The 23,546-nt window shown below is 38.5% G+C and overlaps 1 protein-coding gene across 1 annotated transcript in view; it reads right to left on the minus strand.

Moving 5' to 3' along the window:
- Window positions 1-23,546, minus strand: part of LOC149284092 (PDZ and LIM domain protein 5-like) — an 80,241-nt gene that overhangs the window by 23,404 nt on the left and 33,291 nt on the right. Inside the window, exons 3-10 of the mRNA XM_089497144.1 lie at window positions 15,717-15,759; window positions 13,437-13,873; window positions 9,467-9,639; window positions 8,322-8,358; window positions 3,873-4,007; window positions 2,448-2,576; window positions 1,695-1,901; window positions 259-345 (exon numbers count right to left, since the gene is read on the minus strand). Coding sequence (XP_089353270.1) covers window positions 259-345; window positions 1,695-1,901; window positions 2,448-2,576; window positions 3,873-4,007; window positions 8,322-8,358; window positions 9,467-9,639; window positions 13,437-13,873; window positions 15,717-15,759 — 1,248 coding nt within the window. The remainder of the gene's footprint in view (window positions 1-258; window positions 346-1,694; window positions 1,902-2,447; window positions 2,577-3,872; window positions 4,008-8,321; window positions 8,359-9,466; window positions 9,640-13,436; window positions 13,874-15,716; window positions 15,760-23,546) is intronic.

Consider the following 23,546-nt stretch of genomic DNA (forward strand, 5'->3'; position numbering starts at 1 on the left):
TATAAGGAATGTCCATGTATTTATATAAGGAATACTCTGTAACCACAGAAAGTTGGCCATTTCTTGATAGTGCTGTACCTGAATCTGGGTCAGTGTGCACTATGTCAAGAACTGGTAAAAACGGCTTCACTGTCTGATAGTGGGTGAATTTTATATTGTTGGTCTTCACCTGGTGAAGCTTTATCTCTGGTTGGTCGTGGTAAAACAGTGTACCTGTATCTACAGAACATACTTGGGTTCTAACAATGGCTTTGTTACCTTGTTTGGGTCAAAGATGTCTGAGAATAGACAGCTGAGAACTGGGCAGTTGAAGTGTTTGCTGTTGAAATATCAGTATTTTCATGCCTAATCAGAAAGCAGAATGGCACAGATAAAAGCCAGATTAAGTAGTAAATCACAATAAAGTACAATTTTAGACCCCAATACATTATTAAGTATTGAGTATGCCAGGGCTCGACAAATCCCAGGCGCCAGGTCGCCATGGCGACAGAGAATTTTGTCCTGGCGCTTTGGTGTTTGTCAGCCTCTTACATCAACAAAAAATTGCCCCCGCGTTGCAGACAGCACAGCCACTTCGAGCCCGCCCCCAAGCCTGCGATCACTCCCACGGAGTGATCTTGTAGGCTGAAAACGCGGTTGCAGGAAAACCAGCAATCGTGTTTTCAGCTGCCACAGGCAGCTTCAGGGAAGGTGGTTGTGTGTTGATTGGGTCCCCACACAAGTGTGGGGACCTAACACAACACCCCCCTGCTGCCTGATCGCTCCATGAGAGCGACAGTGCAGCGTTAACCCCTTCAATGCCGCGATTGCAACATTTAGGGGTTAATTCCCGTTTTGTAAGGGGCTCTGCTGCTGGTGGTCTGCCTGGAAGCCCATGGAAGCGCATGGAAGCCTACAGCAGTCATCAAAACGACTCCCCCGGCAATGGCTGGTCTATAGACCAGCAGTTGCGTCCCAGCTGCCAGAGGCAGCTTCAGGGACAGAGGTGAGAGCGACACATTCGTGGCATTGCAGGGATTAACATTTGTCCCCAAAAGCTTGTGGGGACTAAATATCAGTCAATGCTGTGCTCCAATGGAACATCAGCATTGAAAGAATTAAAAAACAAAAAACAAAAACAAAAAACAGCACTGACCTGGAAGTCCAGGGTGCTTCCAGGTCAAATGCTGTGAGTTTAGTAAGTGGGCTGATGATGATCAGATCACTCCTGACCAACTGTTAGTTTAAAAAAAATCCTGGCTCCTAACTTTTTTAGCTGGCGCCTAGATTCACAACAAATTTGTCAAGCCCTGGAGTATGGTGTTAGGGTATTTATGAAGCAGATTAAACACAAGCCAATCTGAAGTGAATATGGGTTAAGAACATCAATTAAACCAATAAAATGTATTTATGTTATGTGGATCGATTGATATTTAAGTAAAAAATGACCTTATCTAAACATCAAATTGTCAAATCTATACCAATTTATGGCTGTAGGTAGTAGTAATTTGTTGTTGGATTTCCCTAAACATCCAAAAAGTGCTAATAGGTTAATCAGCAACATTGTTAGACGGATAGTCTTCCAATTTTGATGCTTTTTGAAAGTAGGTGCAGAAGTGTTACAAAAATGGAGTGACTCCAGGTTAATAATCAAGCTAAGTGATGTTTGTCAGTGGCACAGAAAATAAATATGGGGCATTATTTCCAAGAAGTACCTGACTGGGACATGAGAAGATGAACCACGGGTTGGAACCGGATGTACTGGAGACATCGCTAATGACACATGAGGTTCACATGTCTGAGTACCAACACTATTTCTTTGAGTTAGATGAGTCTTCATAACTACTCCATTGCTCACAAGTGTCCCTGCAGTACTATTTTCCAGTAGGGGATCTTCCAATATGGCAGCAGACCTTAATTTGCTAGACATCAACAAACATGAACAAAAATAACTTTACCCAATATGTCATTTACTATAATACAATCTAATTATGTTCTTGAAAGAAATTATTAACACGTGTATGTATTAAGGTAAAGTCCATATACACAAGCACAAGTGTAGCTAGTGTTGTATTTTTTTTACCCTGGATAAAACTTTTGTTTAGCTGAACTTCTAATTTTGCGAATGCCATGGTACGATCATGCTAAGACCATGGTAAGATCATTCAGGAATGCTGCAAAAAGACCCTACAACGTTCAAATGAACTCCGAAGACCATCTTAGTTTTCTACAAAATACCTTTATTATATATGTATTTTGAACTGTTAAAATATGGTCCGTTTTGATCATGCTACGCCCTTTTAGCTCTGATAGAGCTCTATCTATCATATGTTGTCCTCTTGATCCTTAGACCATGATACAATTGATAGTGTCCTATAATTACTCATGCTTTGATGAGTTGTATTGCATTTTTCAGTCAGTGCCAACAAATAAACGGCAATTATTCAGGTTTGAAAGTAAAATCTAACCTCGTGTAAACCGATGCTGTTTTAGACATTGTAGCTACTTGAGTATTGACACTTAGGACCTGAACAGTGGCGGGTGGGAAAGGAGCACATTTTGGCAGAGATTCCAAAGGATTGTCAAATATAGCCTTTCTACAGAAGAAAACATAGAACAGCATGAGGTTTTTAGGAAAGTGCCATTGGCATTGTGAGCTTTCTTTTCGCACAGCCTCTTGGAAGACTGTTTTACCTCCCAGGTGAAGTATTTGATGAAGCGGGTTCAGTAGATGCTTGGGCAGGGGCTGTCGTAAGGGAAGACGGTAGACCAGTTTCTGGATTCTCTAACGGTATAGGCTCCGGCCTAAAGTTCAACCATTTTTTTATTTTTTTTTTAAATTCCAGTGTGGAATAAAGCAGACACAAAAATACTGATAAAATCACAGCAACACACAAACGATTGTAAATAGTGAAGAGGGTGCAAAATAATTCAACTGAATGGTATTAAGATATGTGCTGAATCTGAAATAATTGTGACCAATGTAAAATAGGAATAGGACATAAAAAATACAAATAGCTGCTTTTCCTGTTCTCATTAAGCCCGGAAGAAAATGTTATCTTGAAGACAAATGCAGCAATGACTACATCAATTAGAAAAGTTCTATTTTTTTGCAACCCGTTAAGAGAAATGGGTTATTCTATATAATTTATATGGTTGTAACAGGAACACTCGTAAACTGCTGTGTTATATAAGGATGGCGCTTATTTATCAGCTGGAAATTGAGCTAAAACGAATCTACATTTTTACAAAAATGGCTCAAATTCTCACTTCTGCTCTGCACCGCTGGGCTTTTTTTTTTTTTAGATTTTCTGTTATTATTGCTGTATCAGACTGTCTTGTGCCAGGAGACTTAGCAGGTTACAAAAATGGACACAGACAAATTGTATTTTCTACAATCCATTCTACAATACATTTTTGGATTTATCTTAATGCATTTATTGGAAAATCAACTACTATGAAATAGTGATTAGTGGGGTCAAACACAATTCTAATGACTGCCGTTTGTCTTTCGTATGTGATGCCAAGATGTTGGTATTTAGATAATTTCTCGTTCCTATCACAATTTGGGTATCTTATTACCAGGAACTGGACTAGCAACTACTTGACAAATATTTTATTGTCCGTTCAATAAATATCAAAGTGTGACAACTGCCTGGTGAATCACCCTATGTTACACAATCACCCTCCTGCTACATATTTGGGCTATGTTTTGCTACCAACTCCAGATCTTCTCTATTCTAGATTTGTAGAAAGTGCTGGGTGCAAGAGTGTGCATGGCCCACAATTTAAAATCACCTGTGTAATTAGTGCATTCTTCTCATTCGTGACACTATCGGTGTAAAGCACAATACAGAAGTGCATTAGTCTCGGGAACACAAAGCCCACCAGACCTTGGTGAAGAAACCGTTGCTGACAGAGTTGTGCTTGTAGGGAGAAGTTCATCGGTTTGTGTAGCTATTGAACACCTCCTTGTACTTGGTGGAGTACCTTGAACTTCAGCTTCATCAGGGAAACCTGCAGGTGTGCTTGAATGACATTTTGAGAACTTGAGAGTAGCCTTTTCTATCCGACTGACTATAAAATTATGTACACAACAAGACCATAGACTAACCCCTTTTTGTCTCAGAAGATATAACATTGTAAAATCACCATTACTATACCCCAGAGGGACCTGACCATTTTGCTGCGCCATAGAAATAGGTGGTGCTTTACAATTAGATCAATGAAATGGCTACCAGCTCAAATAAGATGCACTGTTAATGAGTACATGGCTTCAATATCAGCGCGGTTTAAGAATTGTCTCATGTTGACTTGCATTTTTAGTGGCTGATATTCATACTAGGAAATATATGACCTACTAAATACTGCATGCATGTCATATATGATGTATAATAAGAATGACTAATGCCATGGCTTATTAGAATTGCAAAATGCCCATGTTAGACTCTGTGTTCTGCTGCTTGTTTTGTGTTTTTGTATTCTGTGTATTAACCTGCATACTGAACTTATTCTCATGACACCAGTCTTGAAACTCCTGGAAGTATACCAAATTAGACCCCTCACTTAATTCTATATAAGAGTGCATGTCCCTATATGGCTTGCACAATTGGTATTCATATCCCTATATGGCTTGTACAATCGGTATACTTGTCCCCATATAGCTTGTACAATGCATATTCATGGAGCAGTATTGCTTGCACAGCAGGCATGGATGGCCCTATACTACTTGCACAATTGGCATGCATGTCACTGTATGGCTAGAACAACTGGTATACATCTCCCTATATTGCTTGCACAATTGGTATGCATGTCCATATGTTGCTTGAACAACACGTATGCGTAACCATTTTTTACTCGTACACTGGGTATTTAATGTCCTTTATTTTTGTCCCCAAAATGGCACCTCATTCACATGAACCTTTGCGTGACACAATTCTGCAGGGTGCACCTAAAATGGGCACCAAAGGTAACAACACATAATCATTAACTTGCCATTTTAATTAGAAATAACCACCTTGTATATTTTATACACAAAGAGTACAGTCTTTCCTCATTCCTTAACACTATCAGAAATAATTAAGAGTCTTTAAAAAAAACTTAAAACCACAAGAAAGTGGACATTTTTAGTAGAAAACGTGATCACTAATTTATTAACCTATAAAAATACCAGTTATAATATTAAAGTATTTTAGCAGGGTTTCTTTTTAATCAGATTAAGATTGACACGTGTATATTGTTTCCAATTTTCAGGCATGTGCTTGTTAGTTTACCAAAAATTACCTGATTTCTCCATTTGAAACGTCGCTTTCCCTAAAGTATAAAAAAAATTGCATAATTATTCCTATCGCCAAGGAATGTATATGTAGTCTCTCCAGGAGCCTAAGGTAAGCCATCAATCAATGTGAAAAACATGTAAAATCATAATACATTTTTTTCAGAAGGTGTTACCTATAACTTTTTCAGTCTATTTAATACCAAAAGGGAAGTTCCATGAAAAAAACAAAAAGTTTGGCAATGAATATAATCGGGTTTATTTCATTTTCTTCCAATAAGCTTCCTTTATCCACTTGAAGGCTGCTGTGATATTTTGGGTCACACTGAGCAGATTCTTTATGGTAAGTCCTGCTTACCTGATGAAATACTTTCCTCTACAGACTTTCATTAGAGAGAGCGTCAGCATGAGAAACACCCAGGACTGGCTGGGGTGCAATGTTATAACTTAATCAACCGAATGGGAATGTCAAATACCTCGGTTGAAAGTTCCTATTTGCTTTGTTCTGTTGAAAGCAATGCTACTGTAACGGTGGAATCCACATGTTATATATCCCAATAAAATCAATAGCAGTATGATATTTTTATATTGTTTATATAGTAAACCAACTGAGTTGGTTTACAACCTTATAAAGTCACACATCGGAATTCATATTATTTGATTCCTGGGGGAAAAAACAAAACATACTGGAGTGCCTTTAACATTAAAGGAAGATCGGCAGATTGTTTCTGAATTGATTTTATTAAATCATTTTAGTTCTATGAAAGTACACATATAAAGAAAGCAAAATTGTAAAAGTGCAATAATCCTTTTTGTATACTTTGTGTTAAAACAAAGTCAAACAATAGCACCAATGTAGAGATGGAAAAAAATACGCTAAAATATCTTTGCTAGCCCAAACTGTAAGTTAGGCAAATCAAATCCTTTGAAACATAGCAAACAATAAGTATCTAAAACTAAAAGGTGAAAGAGTAATCGAAAACTTTTAAATAATGGAGAAAATATTTACAGATTTAACAAGCTGGAGCTTCGTACAGAATATTTAACATAAATACATTGAAGGTAAAGACTGGCCATAATTCACCAAAATGCATTTTGTGGATCATATCATATCAGAATTGGGGGTGCTCAAAATTTTATCTTGTGGTGTGCATGTAAAACATGAAATACAACCCAAAAATGCCGACTATAGAATATAATTAATACACCTTGATTCATGTGTGACTAACACATCAGAGTCTCCAGTTTCAAACCAAAACAACCTTTCCAAATCAATGTCTGAATCCAATCATTCTTCACATGCTTCATATCCCATGAAAGAGAATTCACCCAGAGTTACATGTTATTACATGTTGTGCATGGGATGTCCACGTGCAATTTTCTAGACAACATACTGATAACCATCAGTGATGATTCCATACCACCGAACATTTCAGGTGTCCAAATTGGGACACCTGTGTTACAGGTGTGGCAACAGGAGGAGAGGGGCACTGGGAGTGGACGTGGCCACCTTCCCACCTTACAAGAACAGCTGCATTGCAGGCCTCCATTTATTTTACAGCTCCCTGGGCCAGTAGGGGGCAATCACAGGATCCCCCCAGCTGCCCCATAATACTTACTGGCCTGAAAAAGCAAGACAAAAGTGTCCAAAAATCATGAACAATGTCCCACCAATACCTAGACTTTTGGGAAGTATGCGATTCGATGGCCTAATAACGGACCACACTACATAAAATGTTTATTTGAAAAGGAAAAAAAATAAGAAAAGGCAACAGTGTACTGGTGCGTTTTGACCGTGTTCAAAGTAATGAGTTTCCATTTCAATGATGGGATTCAGTCTTATTTGTATACAGTGGCCTTGCCCCAAAAAATAAGAAATACCAGTCACTGACCCACACAAATGGCTTATTCTGGTCTCCATGCAACAAAATGGCCACTTATGTCAACGAAGTGTTATTGCTGAGCGTAATAGTATTTTGTGAATTACATACCACATACCTTCTTACAGCAGTAAAGAGATATCAGAAAACTAACTAGCTAGTGTTTTCCTTGCAACAGAGCGCTACAGTTGAAAAAAGCAAGATAAGAACAGGACAAAAACAGAAGGAAAGACATAAAAAGGACTGACAAAAGAAGACATTCATTGCACATTAAGAACACGGGCAGAAACGCCATGGTGCCAGTCGCGCAGTTTTGTATACTTTGGGCTAATGATTTGAACTGGAACCTTTTCCCTACAAAAAGAGGAAGAAAACAGAGAGAGAAAGTAATGAAGAAAGGAGAAAAGGAGAGGAAAACGGCATTCAGTTGCCAATAATTAAAGATTTCCAGAGATGGTACTTTGCGTAGTGGTATTATAAATATCGTGTAGGTTTTCATAGAATCATATAAGATAAAGACATCAGAAAATAGGTATTGGTTTGTTCTAATATTTCTAATAATCAACCTTACCATCAGGGTTTGAAAATCTTTTATGGCATAGGTTCTAATGACTGGTTTAAACCGATAGAGACGGTGTCTCCACTATACAGAAACTAGGAGACGGAGCTAGTGATCATTCTAATCTAATCTAAATTGGCATGTATGTGGTTACTAAGTGGCAACTTCCGATAATACAATAGGATATTATTGTGCTTGGGTCATGCATAACCTGCATCCATTACCATGCCTCCACACCGAACCACATCATGCAATAATATTCACTCCATAATTGTTTTAAAGAGGCTTTTAAAAGCACAATCATTAAATGCAAGTAATATAGGCTTCTAGAATGGCATGCTGGGACACTGAACAAAAGAAATAAACAACCAACCCACAAAATGAATAATGTAGTAACACATATCCTGCAAAAGTAACACAGCATGGAAAGTAGCAATATTTGCTGCCACTGAACAGCAAGCCAAATACAAATGTAGCTGTACATTCACTGAGAAATATTTGTAGAAATGCATGACACTAAAAAAAATAAATAATGCAAAAATCACCACAATCCAACGGGAAACCAATATGACTATGCAGTAAACGTGGTTTATGTGTTAAAACCAAAAATAATGGCATTCATACTTACTTTGTCTTTTTCACATTTTCAGGCTCTGGTTCACTCACTGTAAATAAAAACAAACAAAAAACAATGAAATATATAATAATGTTTATCAATGCAGAAAATTCAGCTAAACCTTCCTAGAGTTTATCACTCAACAAAAGAGAAGTCAGATTGACACGAGAGGAAGAATTTTGACCTCTTTTTTTTAACTACGTATGTAGGACCAACCACTTGGAAGAAGGCCTAGAATGGCGTATGTAATCTTTTCCTATGACCACCCATTGCGTTATGCACAGTAAAACTGAAATGGAAGCTCAACCAAAAAGTCTGTAATGATGTCCTTTTCAGGGCTACTATCACAAAATTTGGGGTGTATTCTGGCCTACGCCGACTAGGGCAGCCACTGCTGTAGGGGTCAGTAAAAAGGAAGATAGCTCATCTCCCCAACCAGTCTGTTACCACCATGGACAAACGTGCTGAAGCAGCCTGTCACTCAGCAGTAAAGATGGCGGCACAGAGAGTTGGAGTGGCCTAACCCAGGGCAGCGTCAAAGGTAAATACGCCACTGGGTATAGTATCAACTTAGGGAGCACGCCTTCACCTGCCATGGCCCGTAATGTTAATACCCCTAAGTGCCCATCATAAAAACAAAAATACCATTCCTCCCTTCAACCAAGTCGTGTTTGTTAAAAAAAACTACAACCCCCAAGTGCACATGTCACGAGTCCCTAACTTGAAACAATGCAAATTAGGCATGTGGGAGGAATACCCCAGATGTGGTGTTATGGGGCCCCTATACTGCTGTACTGGCTGTGGCAACTGGATCGCTGTCCCAGTGAGTTAAGTGACATTTGTCTTTTAAAATGACATTACGAACAGTGTCGCCGGTTAAAGCTATTAAAGAAAATCAATAATCCCACAAAGAGAAATCATAAAATTCTCTTAGACAAATGTTGTAATTTATGCCTCTTTTGCATAAACAATTAGGGTGTCTAGGGAAAAAAACAACGAAATGTAAAACTTTTTCCAAAGCAACAATGTTTACATGTTTTAACTTGATTTCATTGTGGTGTATAGGTTCCCTGTCACACCACATTCCACCAAATGCAACAGACACAGACTCAACTTCGAATGAAAAAAACCCGATTGTGAATGGAGTGGTCACTCACTGTGCTCTGTGCCAGTGATCTGGGCAAGAATCCGAAAGGAGCGTGACTGAGTGGTTCCGGTACGAGGGTGCCAGTCTTCAGTGTTATCCATCAGGCGTTTCTTGCTTGCATCGGTAAATGGGGAAGTGTGGTAAATATCCGTGTATGTATCCACAATGTGCTTTCGCGGAGGACTAGATAAAAATGAGACAAATGAAACAAAATTAGCTTACGATATTGAAAATCTTTTTAAAAAAAAAACATAATTCAAAAGAGCACAACCAAATAATGTATATTATACATGTGTTTAAACTATTGATAGCGGACTGCACTTTTATGGTCACTAGGTGGCAGTTGGACAGCACATTTTAAGAAATCTGTATTATTTATTGACTTATAAAGCGCCATCCTATTCCACAGCGTTGTGCAATACACGTACGCTCAAACCGATTTTGAGAACAGAGATTACCGTTTTGGTGGAATTTTCCTTTAGAGATTGAAGAGGAAGAAGCAGATGATGAGGATGAAGAAGAAAAGGAAAGAAGGAAAAGAGAAATCTAAGGCTAAAATTATATTTTGTGCACATTCAATACACTTGAACCACTATCAATATATAATATTGAGAACAAAATCCCTGCTGATTTTTACATTTACAGCAATTCCAGATTTTGAAGAAAAATACAAAAATTAAAAAGCAAACAGAAAATAAATATCAAAAACAAGTATTTACAATAGTATTAAAAATTACAGTAATTAACAGTTTATGTAATTTTTAGGTTTAAAATAGCACTTTTAGTCAATTTGAGCATAGTACCTATATTATAAAAAATAATCTTATGTCATATTATGGCCCAACTCATGACTGATGTCAAAAATGAACTTTGATTTATTTCAGTCACACAGGAAATTAAAAAAGATCACTAAGAACTTAAAATGCATTTAAAGAACTCGGCAAGCAGTTAATTAAAGAGAAGAGGTTATGGGACTAGGCCTGTTACATAAAAGCAACAAAACAGAATATAACAATACAATACATTATTACAATTGCAAAATTGTAAAGAAAAATAATAACAAAAACTCATGGAATTGTATGTACTGTTGAGTGATGTAAAGTTTTAAGCGGACATAATACAAAATCAATTAGCCAGAAGCTATTTGTAAGACCTTTGAAAATTTAAATGTGCTGGGAGCCTTAGGATATTTCACTGTTAAAATGAGCTGAGAATTCGAAGGCTGATGCTAGTGGAACAGGAAAATAGTTACTGACATTTGCTAAATTTAGAGGAAATGTTTCGATTAAAATTTCCTTGGATCAGCAACATTTTAAAGAAGAATGGTCACTTCTTGTTATTTTAGATCAGTGGTCCTCATCTCGAGCCACAAACAGGCCAGGAATTTAGTGTATCCTTGATGGAAAACAAGTCAATGAGTGATTTTATTTTATTGAGATGCCTGTGGTCATGCTGGGACATTCAAAAACCTGGAGCCAGTTTGCAGCCCTCAAACACTGGAGTTGAACACCACCAGTTTACATACACATTCTGAGTTCCTTCTGCTCGGTTTCTGCATCCTGCATGTTCATGAAGAACTGCCGGTACTGCTGGTGGTTGAGGCTAGTCTGGAGTCAAGCCAGACACATAGCTCAGCGTCTATGTCAAGACTGAACTTCAATCCCTTTCAGTAGTAAGTCACTGCATGGACCTCTGTCTGTCAAAAGGGACTTGGGCTCACTCCCATCGTGGCCTTGCTCTTGAAGGGGTATAAGACCGATATATACTGCTTTACTAATGCTGAAATTGCTTTATGTTGAGCACAGCAGGGCACCAAGGTATCCACATGATGAAGGTAAAGCCAGTGGTAGTACTATGCAGAGAATTACCAGCAGCTCCAATACAGCTTGTGTGCCGCTCATCTTTGGTCACTAGGAGGCAGTAGTGCCAATAGCAAATCTTCATGACTATATTTGTTGAGGACCTCTTATAATGCAAAACTATAAGGATTGTGTGGCTATTAATTGCATCACTTCATTAATATGATTTGGAATAGTGATAATATTAGTGCTATTAGTAATATTTGTTAATTATTTAATCTCGATGGTACCCTTAACCTTAAATTTAACTGAGTTTGAGGGGCGCGTGCAAGTGTTCTACACTGCAGCGTGCTTCTCAGGCCTTTGGAACACAAGGGTTAAAAGGATTCCACTTATCCTATGTGCAATTTGAATACCCCAAATCCAATAGAACATTGCCGCAGACATGCAACTTCCACTTGCAGACAAGTCAATATAGGTTATGATAATAAATCAGATACTAACATTACCACTGTAGTTACCTGTACAGGGAACGGGGAGGGGGATACAAAAAAAAGAAAAAAAAACAAAAAACACAGTATGGAACGTTAAGAAATATAATAAGAAACACATAGAAATAATGTATTGGATGTGTCTAAATGGTACTCGAGCTATGACTTGTTGCTATAAAACACATTTATAAATAGGCTGCCATCAAAAATGTATAATTTCTTGGGATGACAGCAGGATTTTTTCTTTACCTTTTAAGGAAATGTGTGGAAGCCACAGGCCCAGCTCAGAAAATAAACTATTTGAGAAAAAAAATAAAGTTTTTTTTTCCCCTTGGGTTAGTTTAACTAAGTTTTAATAAAAACAGAAAGGAATTTCCTTGAGGTGAGGGGAGGTGTCAGAGTAATTTCCATTGAGAGCAGAAAGATATTTTAAAGTGTATTTCATGTGTGTTATATGCCAGAGGTCTCCCCGAGCCAGGAAAATAAGATTACAATTGGCTTTTTGGAGACTGCTGTCCAACCGGGCTTGTGGGCCCAGAACGTCTGAGGTATGAGCTGCATGCCTTTACCGTCTCGCTTTCAGACTTGGCCTCCTCCTGCTTTTATTGACGTGCCATGTCGAGGATTGGAAGAAATGCACTGAAACACTTACTCCAAACAGGTTTTACAGGTGGCATGGTTCAAAAATACAACCACTTGCGATTTGACGGATAATTGCTGGTCGAGAAGAAATTGGATAACCGGGAATGTTTGTGGGATTGTGACAACTGCTTGCGATTAACCCATGGCAGGCACAAATTTACATTTACCAGCCATTCTTTTTTTTAAAAAATGTGTATTTCACCTGATCCAAGCACTGACAACAACAATAAAATATGTTTGTATAGTTATCTTTCAAATAAAATATCTAAAAAAAATCTATAACGTTACCTAGATAGTAAGCTTTGAGGATGTCTCTCTTTACCGAATGTCTCGCTTTGTATTTGTCTACAGTTTCCTAAAGGTAATACAATGGGATGGCATTTTTATAAAATACAGTAAAACAAGCTCCATTTATGTCTAAAGTGCCCAATTTGTTTGTATTTTACTTAAATAAGTACTTAAACCGCTTTTCTGAAATGGCTGAAGTTCTTATGCCAAACCCCACACAAGATGGAGTGTTTGAAAATAATAATTGCGGTGTTTAACAACCTATAGCATTCCATTTCCATTTCTAGGTCTGTAATCGTGTGTTTTCGACAAAAGTGTCAACTAACAATGCGATTCTTGCTACTGGAGATTCTTGCCAATTGTCTGAGCGTAGGGAATGTCAGATATTTTAGCTTCTTCTGGTTATCAAGCACTGCTAGATCTGGCTTCTGAAAATAAAGAGCTTGGTAAAATATAGGACTATAATGTCAATTAAAACAAACAAACAAAAAAAAAAAGCTACTGTGTGGTATAGAAATCACTCTAAAGAACCCCTCAGTTCTTGTGATTGTTTTAATTCAATAATGGCCAATGGGTCATCTGTATGAAGTGACGCATAGTTGTGTGTTGAAGCTATAGACAAAGCTTGAGTACCATTTACATTTATACATGGTATACTTCATTTGTTTATGTTATTATTCAATATTTCAGCAAAATAATGTGGAAGAAAAATATAAAGGCAAACATGTTAAGCAATCAAAAGCACCCTGAAGCCACCTACCCATTCTGCTGTTTGTCTGCCTGGATTTCAGTTTGTCCTCTTCTTTGTACACCAACCCCATCTTGGGCATTTTCGTTGGCGTACACACTGCCAGGCTGCCGCGGAACATTAACCGTAGGTTTAGTAGAAGCACTCAAAGCTGGCGACTGGCCTTCAGCGTTGGCTTTGTAATTGGCATGCAGTCCGTGCGATGTGTGGGGAGGGGGGCTGACGGCAGCCAGCAGGGATAAGGCAGACGGCTGTGGGGGAGCCTGAGTTTGGTTTGCAGTGGCTGGGGTGAAGGCAGAGGATGGCGATGGGATTGATGCTATCTTTGGAGATGCTGTGGATCCAAATGGCCTGGGTGCTTTATTATATGCGACAGAAGTGGTGACTTTGGGAGCAGCGGGTGTGGGTGACGCAACGGGCACAGGCTTAATTATTTCTTTAGAAGCCTCCTATGAATATGCAAAACAAAAACAAACACACAAACCGCATGCATGCAATTCAATTGTTATTTGAAAACTGGTTATCATTTTGCAGTGTTTTCTTATACCGCCAAGCCTGCCAATGTTACTTTAGACCTTCGTATTATTGAACTGGATTGGAATATATTTTGTTAAAGGAAAACAGTGTTTATGTCTAAATTGGGTCATATTCAATGATCTTACCCAATTCTGAGTTTAAACACTTCAGTGAGTGTGTCTCTAATCAAGAGAATTTGCTTCTTCGGTGGTGCCATAACTATTTTGTGCTTATATCAAAAACCAACATGGGCAGGATCCGAGTGCATTAAACTTTACGGCAACTGGGACCATGGCCAGCGAGGGGAGCCAGACGAGAAACGAGGTTTAACTCGCACTACGTCACTGTTATCCAATGCAGTGATTAATTAGAAAGAAACACACACACACATATTATATATATATATATATATATATATATATATATATATATATATATATATATATATATATTTACTGTATTACTTCCAGGGCCGGCCTTAGGGGTGTGCGACCTGTGCGACCGCACAGGGCGCCATGGTTGCAGGGGCGCCTGACCGGGACTTAGATTAAAGCATCAGTTTTTTTTTTTAAACTTTATTTAACATCATTCATGTTAAATAAAGTTTAAAAAAAACCCGATGCTTAAATCTAAGTCCCGGTCAGGGGCGCCGAGCGGTTGCTCGTGAAGTTCTCGGCAACCGCTCGGCGCCCCTTACTCTCCGTGACTCCGTCGCTGTGCCGGCATCTCATGTTGAGCGCCGGACTATTCCGGCTCTCAACATGAAATGCCGGCACCGCAGCAGAGCGAGAAGACGGATGCCTCCCGCTCTCACCGCAGGACTCCGGCAACAAGGTAAGTGGGGGGGGTGTAGTTTGAAGGGGCAGAGGGAGGGGGGTGTAGTTTGAAGGGGCAGAGGGAGGGGGTGTAGTTTGAAGGGGCAGAGGGAGGGGGGTGTAGTTTGAAGGGGCAGAGGGAGGGGGGTGTAGTTTGAAGGGGCAGAGGGGGGTGTAGTTTGAAGGGGCAGAGGGGGGGTGTAGTTTGAATGGGCAGGGGGGGTAGTTTGAGGGGCGGTAGTTTGAAGGGGCATGGGGGGGTAGTTTGAAGGGGCAGAGAGGGCGGGTAGTTTGAAGGGGGGGCGCCAGAGGAGTAGTCCGCACAGGGCGCCACAACGCCTAAGGCCGGCTCTGATTACTTCCAGTGGCAGCGTATCGGCTCTAATTCAAAGCCTATTTTGTTCTTGTATTTATAGGCAAGCTCTGTTGGTCTGAACTCTTCTAAATCATTGTTCAGAACGGGCATAACTTCTTCAAAAGAAAATTTCCAAAGCATCATTAGCAGTTTGGTAGGATTAAGTTGTAAGAAAACCAAAAGAAATTGAAACAAAAAACATTTGCATTCTATAATATGCTGGCATTTGAAAGATATACAATTCTATATATTGCTCTATTTTTTTCCATTAAAAAAATGAATTAAGCATCTTTTACAGTGATGCAGAAGACTAGAATAATAGTCATTATTGGTGCAAGGGGCTCTCAAACAGCCGTCCTTTCTAAACCGGTAAAACAAAATCTCTTCTTTTATTAATTTTTACCAAAAAAAAAAAAATGCTTTTAGTGGTTTGGGTTATGTCTGTAATAGTGGAACCAGTCAGGGAACAAAGTGTACTAGCCTACCTTGTAATTAATTTCAGAAGAAGAAAAATAACAGATATTTGAAATGCCAGCATATTTTTTATATTTTAGAACCATTTTAGTAACTGGCACAACCATACTGTTGTTTGTTAAAGGGACTTACAGTTTGTGCTGGATTTGGATTGGTCTTCAGTGTGGCTGACACTCTACAAGAAAGAAAAATACTTTGCTCAGCAATCTAAAAAAACTTTAAAGAGTTTTTTTTGTTAAAAGCTCTTTACCCTTTTTGAAAAAAACCCAAAAACATAATATATATAATACATATATAATTATATATTATTGTATTGTGTTTTTTTAACCCTAAATAATATCCGATCATTTATATAACCTTTTAGTTTCCCTTTTGTTATCACTCTCTACATTCACTTTAATCATGTATGATGACCATAACCCAACTTTCAATTTTTACTATTAAAAAATATATTCCACTTTCTTCTAATGTAGCTCAAACACAGCAACATCTGGGGGCATTGGTCAGCTGGAGAATGAGTCTGCTATGCTTACCTTGGAGATTTCCGGCATAATGAAACCTCAAACAAAAGAACCCTTAACCTGGATTTTCCAACAATGTGTGTGTTTTTAAGACAGCACATCATGTAACATGTAAGTAGTTGGGTTGCAGGTTAATTAGAGAAATCCTGAAAGTCTGGAATGCTTATACTTATATGTATTAAAAGACAACACAACTAAATAGTTCCTAGGCTACCTAACCAGTTGGATATAACTCCAACACACAAGCTGTAAATATAACACATCGAGGATGGAAACACCCCTCGGGGGTCTGCTCCTTGTATAATAACTGGTTCAGCTACAATTAGCGCAGATGCTTTATCTGTTTCATGATCAAACTATGTTTGTAATTGCTACCCTGACTTGTTTCATGCTTCCAAACCAGCTGTCCCTAATATATCACTAGCAAGCATCAATCACCAGTTGCGCGTTTAGAAGGTAACAGGGAAATGCATTAATACTAGCAAAGCGTTCAAAAACAGTAACACAATATGTGAAAGAAATGCGAATTTGTGCCATTTTTGTAGTGTGATCTTTAATACACAACAGGAGTCTAGCAATAGGAACTAGTAGAGTACTATGGGACTTCCAGTTCACCAACAGCTGGAGGCCCCTATCTTGTTGAACCAATTGGTTACTACAGAAGAGCTACACAGAATCTTTCCGCTGGACAGAGCTGGGTTTATACGATTAGACAATAACATACTTTCCATTTTCTAAAGGACACTTCATTTTTCAAAGATACACGGCTAGACTTTGCGACCTATTGAAAGCCGTCTATTTAATTGAGTGAGGCACTGAAAAAAATATTTGTTTATTTTTGTGACCTTTAGGGCCTAAGAACACCGTTATAAACTTAAACCCAGCCAACATAATGAGCTCCTAGAACCAAGGGACATCAGGGGAGAAAAGAGGAGCAGAGGGACTTGGCACTTGACTACATAACACCACTTAAACCAAGCCACTGCTTATAAGGTTTACCCAGTGCCTCTCCATATCGTATAGTGTTTTTAAGTGTGCTATACATTACATACAGCAACACACATTAAATATATCAAGGTGTAATACTCTACAGGTGCTAGGAACATACACCAACTGGCCACTCCAGACACATTAATATTCCAGTATCACATGAAAATGTGCAGTAACTTGGCTTCCAGTTGTAATGGTATGTAAAATTAAACCTGACTGGGAATAATAAACTGTGTTGGGATTGTGTTAAAGCTCATTTATGGCTGATGTCTGGCTATGATATAGCACGCTGCAACCCCAAATGGGTCTTTAAACTGAAGTCCATTAATTCCTTTCTATGCGGACTGAAATGAAAACCATTTGGAGCGAAGCGTTTAAGGTAGGGGCGTTCGCTGTACAGATTTCTCTAGGCACAATAATAAATTAGGTTCAGTGCGTTAGATTTAAAAATGAATTGCGATGTCATATCCATGATAATGGCTTGAGAAATCCCAAAATCTGATTTATAGGTGGTCTTCGAGGACTAAGCTATGTAAATCTAGGTAACGGAACATTTTACAGCAAACGTAGGAATGGCCAGACACTCCATCAATCAAATGGCTGGTCTTACAAGACCCACCATGTATACGCTTTCCTGCTACCGATTAGCCGCTTCAAACAGCCGAACGGTGGCACAAAAAATAGAACCACAGAGGGACTTTATGCTGCGTTATTTCTTTAAAGGTTTAATTAATGCATATTAAAATACTTACAAAGGACTTCAATATGGCATGCTTATTGATGGTGCTGAATGGGACACTAGACTGCTCCTTTAAAGTCTTTTGCAAGTAATTTAATGCATGAAAATAGGTGTAACCATTCTTTAGGTTTTGGAGGTAGATATTTGTATTGTTTTCCTCCTCCCCCTGGCTGCCTCTACTGCAACGGGGAAGTAAGAAGGAAGTCTACTTAAGTACACTTTCTACTCTTATTATTCCCACCCAGGAAGAGGCATTAAGCCAGAAGTCTCACTTTTTAACTTGAATAACTAAAAAATGCCTGCACGTGCAGTAAAAGTGGGTTCCAATACATATTTTACATGAAAACAGTGCCCTTAACTTAGGACAGTATATTAAAAGTTTTACATTTTAGATTTATGCAAAATTGTATGGACTATAGAAAAGCATTCTCATTGAGGTCATTGGGAACACCTGCGCAGGGTCCCGTTAAACCCTTCTGGAAACCTCACGCTCGAAATCACTGGGGCTGGTGATGAATTTACAATAGATGCACGAGATTTGTTTGGCCAACATATATCCTGCAAGCTATGGAGCCAAGTGGTGGGAAAATCGTGCACACACATAGAGCGGGTTCTAACAAATCTCTCCATGAATTTGCACTGGACAAAATGTCAAGTTAAAGACAACACTATCATGTGTATTAAAGTAAAGTAAATATTTGAATATCATACAAGCGATCACTGTAGCGGGGCGAAAAAAAATAAAAAAAAAAAATCGAAAGTTAAAAAAGGTTTTTGGGAAACGATATTTTTTTGTGACACCTAATACATCTTAATATACCGAAATCATGCTATATCTTTAAGCACTTCCTTATTAGGTAAAATCATGCTGGTCAGAGCAAAAGTTCAGCCAAAAAATGCCTGTCTTTTTTTTTTTTTTTTTTTTAAAAGCACATATTTTGTTTTCAGTTTTCTATCTCCCAGTGCAGGCATTTCCCAGCGTTGCCTGAAATAACAGACAGCGGGAGTTTGTGCAGCAAAACATTTCTCTTGCTCAGAGTGGCAGTTTTATTTTCTGCCTAAATTACATTTTTTTTCCAGGGGATTTTTTTGTCGTTTAAAATGGCTTCATTTCTATTTCCAGAGTAAGAGAACTAGGACACTGATTAACAAAAGTTAAGAGGAGAAGCGGAAGCCATAGGATGTTCACTGCAGAAGCTGAATATCCCTTGGCATGATTAATATTGCTCGAACGTACGCAGAATCTACTCTAGTTGGAAAGAAAAAAGCAACAGGTTACAATACAATGTTAATACAACATTATATATACTCCCTGCATGGGTTTTTTTTTTTTTTAAATACGGTAATTCAGTATTATTCACTCTGGTCTGCAGGTGACGGTAACTTGGACATAACACCAGGCAGGTGGGCATCAGTATCAAGAGTCGTAATGTATAATCTGGCATGCTCAACAGAACCACTGTATGGAAATATACTTCTCATTAAATTCACATTATCTTCAATTTCACTTTTATATTGCAAAACAACATAAGATGAAAGGAGTGTATTCGCTTAGTTCAGGGGTGTCCAGCAGGACTACATCTCCCATAATGCACTTTCAGCTAATGGGCTGGCTAAGGAGTATGGGAGATGTAGTCCTGCTGGAGGACCGCCGGTTGGACACCCCCCACCATAAGTAGGGGTATTTAAACAATCACAGGCAGATGGGTCACCATTGCCTTCAATGTGGAATCCAATAGAAGTCTCAACAAAAGTTGAGAGTCATCAAATCTGAGATATAACCGATGGGAGATTTCTATGTAATATATCACAAAGTGGTGTCCCTTCGTAGGAATTACACCAAGCAATTTGTTTGTTTTTCTTGGCTCTGAGGTTAATTTGTTTATTTTTATAGCTAGTCTTAGGAAATGAAGGCAGGTCCCAAAGCTGTCTCAGATATTACGGGGACTCAACTATCTGTGTCTAATATGTCCAAAGACACTGTCAAGTACGACTCATCTCAACAAGGCAAAAAACTAAACTTGTCTTATGTACCAATTATATTTTTAGGGGAGCCACGGTAGTTATTTCAGTATTGCCAAATGCTAGTCCCACCCAAGCCTGGCACTACCATGTGATTCTAAATGAATCACTCATTTAAACATGGAATAGTGCTGTTTTTCATATTGCTTATATTTTTGAGATATAAGACCTATGCCGATACTTTTTCCCTTTATTAACTAATTTTTACAGAATTACAAAAAAATTGTTTACATACTAGGTTACCCACCAAGACCAAATGTCTGCAATGTTCTTTGTTCTAACTTCTGATTAGAGGAACTTCCATCAAAGGCTTTACGTCTAATCAAAGTAAATCGCCTGTTAACAACAACAATTACACGTGCTACAAGATTAAGAGTGATCAAATGTTCCCGTACTGTGAGGCACAAATCCCAGATATTAAAAGCTGGATTTTTTAACGCTATGCTAAAGAAATAGCGTACAATTCTATGCGCCTAAATGGAAACATTAAAACTATCAGAACTATTTTAACATTTTCCAAAAATCTGTCAAATATGATCTTTATAAACGGAGTACATGGAGAACCTATATTTAAAATGTAACATCTGGAACAGATGGATATTTAAGTTTACAACATAACGTCGTTTTTTTATCCTGAATGATTACAAACAATTTCCCAACCAGTGTTAAATGCCAAGAGTATGTATCTTGTTAACAAAGATTGTCTAGTTTATAGCCAGGTGTTATCTCTAGTGCCAGAGGTATCTTTATCAGAAATTGCAGAGGCTAATAGAAGAAGAAAGATCAAAAACAGCTTTTGGTGCATTGTTGTCCAGGTTGATGATGCAGAGGGCCGTTTATCACTCAACAGCATTGGCGGGGGACCCAGGCACTATTTATGGGGGACTTTAAAAGGAGACAGAGGTCTTGTTTTCTAACCCCAATAACTAAACAATGCATGGCAGTTTGCTTGCAGTTAAATGCACTGGACTCCATGAAAAAGGGACTCCAACAAGTATAAAAAATACAGGTTTGGGGACTAGACTGTTACTTTAAGCGAAATGTTTTCTTTTTTTTTCCCCGTTCAATAAATCTCTAAACAAATATTCAACTGAAACCGACGTATGCTTTGTCAAATAAAGGACTGCCTTTTCGCTCTGTATTAGCACAGGGCTTGTGAAGACATTTAGCTTTTAGTTGGCGGTTGCTAGAGTATAACAAATGGTTAAACAGTGGGCCCCCGTGCCGAGGATTGCCACAACAGTTATGGCTGCACTGCATCAGATAGGTAACAATGTCTCCTGTAAAACTCTTGTCTTGTGCTACTACTTACTCTGACCCATTCTCTTAAAATAATTTATGTCATGTTCAATTAGCCACAGAAACCTGTGGGGAAAATGGGTTCTGCTGTAAGAGCCTGTGTCTGGTAAAATAGTCATTGTACCTATTATTATACTAGTATCTTTCAGTGTAACAACAACGGATCTGGAACATCTAAAAATGCATATTGTCATGACATAAACGCCATATTACCGGTAACAAATTACACCTTCCAGTTTTCTACAGTCAGATAAACGTATTAACACAAAGGAACAGGGAAACGTAGGTGATGGATCTACAGGATAAGCAATAGAATAGAACAGACAGCAGCAATGACTGCTAACCAATAAACTGTATATACTGGACTTTATACAACACAATCTTTTGCTATCTCTAATAATATACAGTCACATTTCTCAAATGTGGCTACAGTGGCTGCATGCACCAGCCTGGTCACGGATATGGTGTGGCTACACCTTTTAATTATCCATGGCCCCTCCTTGACGCTGACTTCCCTTGGGGCATCAGACACATCAAGGCACCTATCAAAAAATTGCAGCTTTACAGGCTTGACAGACCCCTGGCTTTTTTCCTTGGCCTACCGCAAAAAAACATCTTTGAGAATGACTGGTATTGGCAACCTGGAAGAGATCATCTGCATGTTTGGTGGCTTCCATTTAATTATGAGCATGTCACAAAACAAAACACAAAATGTCCTTTGACCTCCTATCAAACTACAAAATTGCAGTACGCATAATTAATATCCATACTAAAGTGGCATCATATTGATAGCTACACTGATATGAGATAAAACATGCCATGTGCAGAATTCCAACAAGACCAACTTCATATAATATTTCATGTTTCAACTCTTTTAGCCATTCCTCCTTTCCAGTAAGAAAAAGGAAAATCTAATACAGCTTAACCAGACTTCATCACCTTCCCTGCACATCTGATTTTTTTTTGATTTTTTTTTTTTTTAAGTAAAAGAGAGGCCTGGTCATTTGAATTTCAGACTTTTTAAAGACCACACCAAAAAACAAGGCTCGGTGCTGCCCAGAGATATCTTCCAGCAGATGTTTCAGAGCTGAAGTTCCATTAAAGCTTCTAAGCCACGGGTGTGTTATTCTGGGAACAGAAGATAAGTAAAAGCCAAGCTCACATTGTTCCTTTGCATGATTCACTAGCCGGCCACACAGATAGCTTAAAATAAATCTGCAATGACAATGTTGCCAAATGCCTGCTAACAAGTCCTTTAGATTCCATAGGGTGCTTGACCTTTGCAGTCTCTCGAAATTAGAAAGTGAGCAAAGGTTTATCAGGTTTTCCAAGATGAATTTGCTTCGCTTTGTAAACTTGTAATTGGAACTCGCGTAATACTTACAGGGATGAGGAAAATGAAAATGTCAAATAATAATAGGACATAGATACGATTTGTGAAACATCTAGACATCTAGAATGTAGACAGAGGGGTTGGTTTCAGATGTCCTCAATTATACATTTACAAATACTCTTCTGCAAAATAAAGAGTATAAAAAAAAATAAAAAATGCAAGAGTGGATTGAAAGGACATTTAGGTTTACGACTTTGCATTCTTTCAAAAGTTACTGGTCAGGAGGAGCCAAACAATTCCTCAGGGAATTCTGTATGGCTTAATCCATTCACTGATACACAGTTCAATATTTAACTCGCAGTTTCAACTAATGTTTAATGTCAAGCTCCCTGCTCTAGACTCTGTACATACTGTACTAATCATCTATGTCATCTTAAGTGCAGGACATCATGCATATCAGGTGCCTAGATTTTCTTACCAGCTTGTGAAGTGCTGCAACGGGCAAAAGCAGAAGGCTAAATAAAGAGCAGAACACATTGCTCAGATAGGGCACTACGCACTTCCTGTGTAATGAACCCAGCAAATAAATATCATGCCTTGGAAGTCACCTGTGTTTATGAGCATTCATTGCTCGCACCACTATATGATATTGTAGAGTATCAAAATGTTGGGCCACGAATTAAATAAATGTTAATATGGATTACATAGTGTAAGGTCCACATCAGACTTCAGAGTTAAGCTTCCATCCCACCACACAGGTGCCTCATTAATGGTGTCCAAATTGTAGGAGAGTCCCTGAGGCCTTAAAACGTAATGTAGTACAACCGATTCAGCTGCACTGTAAGCAATACAGCCGTGCTAGGACATGTTGACATAGTGGAGGGAGAAGAAGTGCATGGCCACAGAGTGTGAAGGAATCCTCAATATTTATACTTTGCCGTATGTCTCTGATGGGTATGCTGATTCATATACTGTATGAATAGAATCTGCTCTGTAATATATAATCAACCAATATCTGTATCTGTTGCCAATTTAACTCCAAATACCCTGCGGTGTCC

The sequence above is a fragment of the Sceloporus occidentalis genome, unplaced genomic scaffold, assembly GCF_023333645.1.
Source record: "Sceloporus occidentalis isolate IW3139 unplaced genomic scaffold, rSceOcc1.0.p SCAF_99, whole genome shotgun sequence".
NCBI lineage: Eukaryota > Metazoa > Chordata > Lepidosauria > Squamata > Phrynosomatidae > Sceloporus > Sceloporus occidentalis.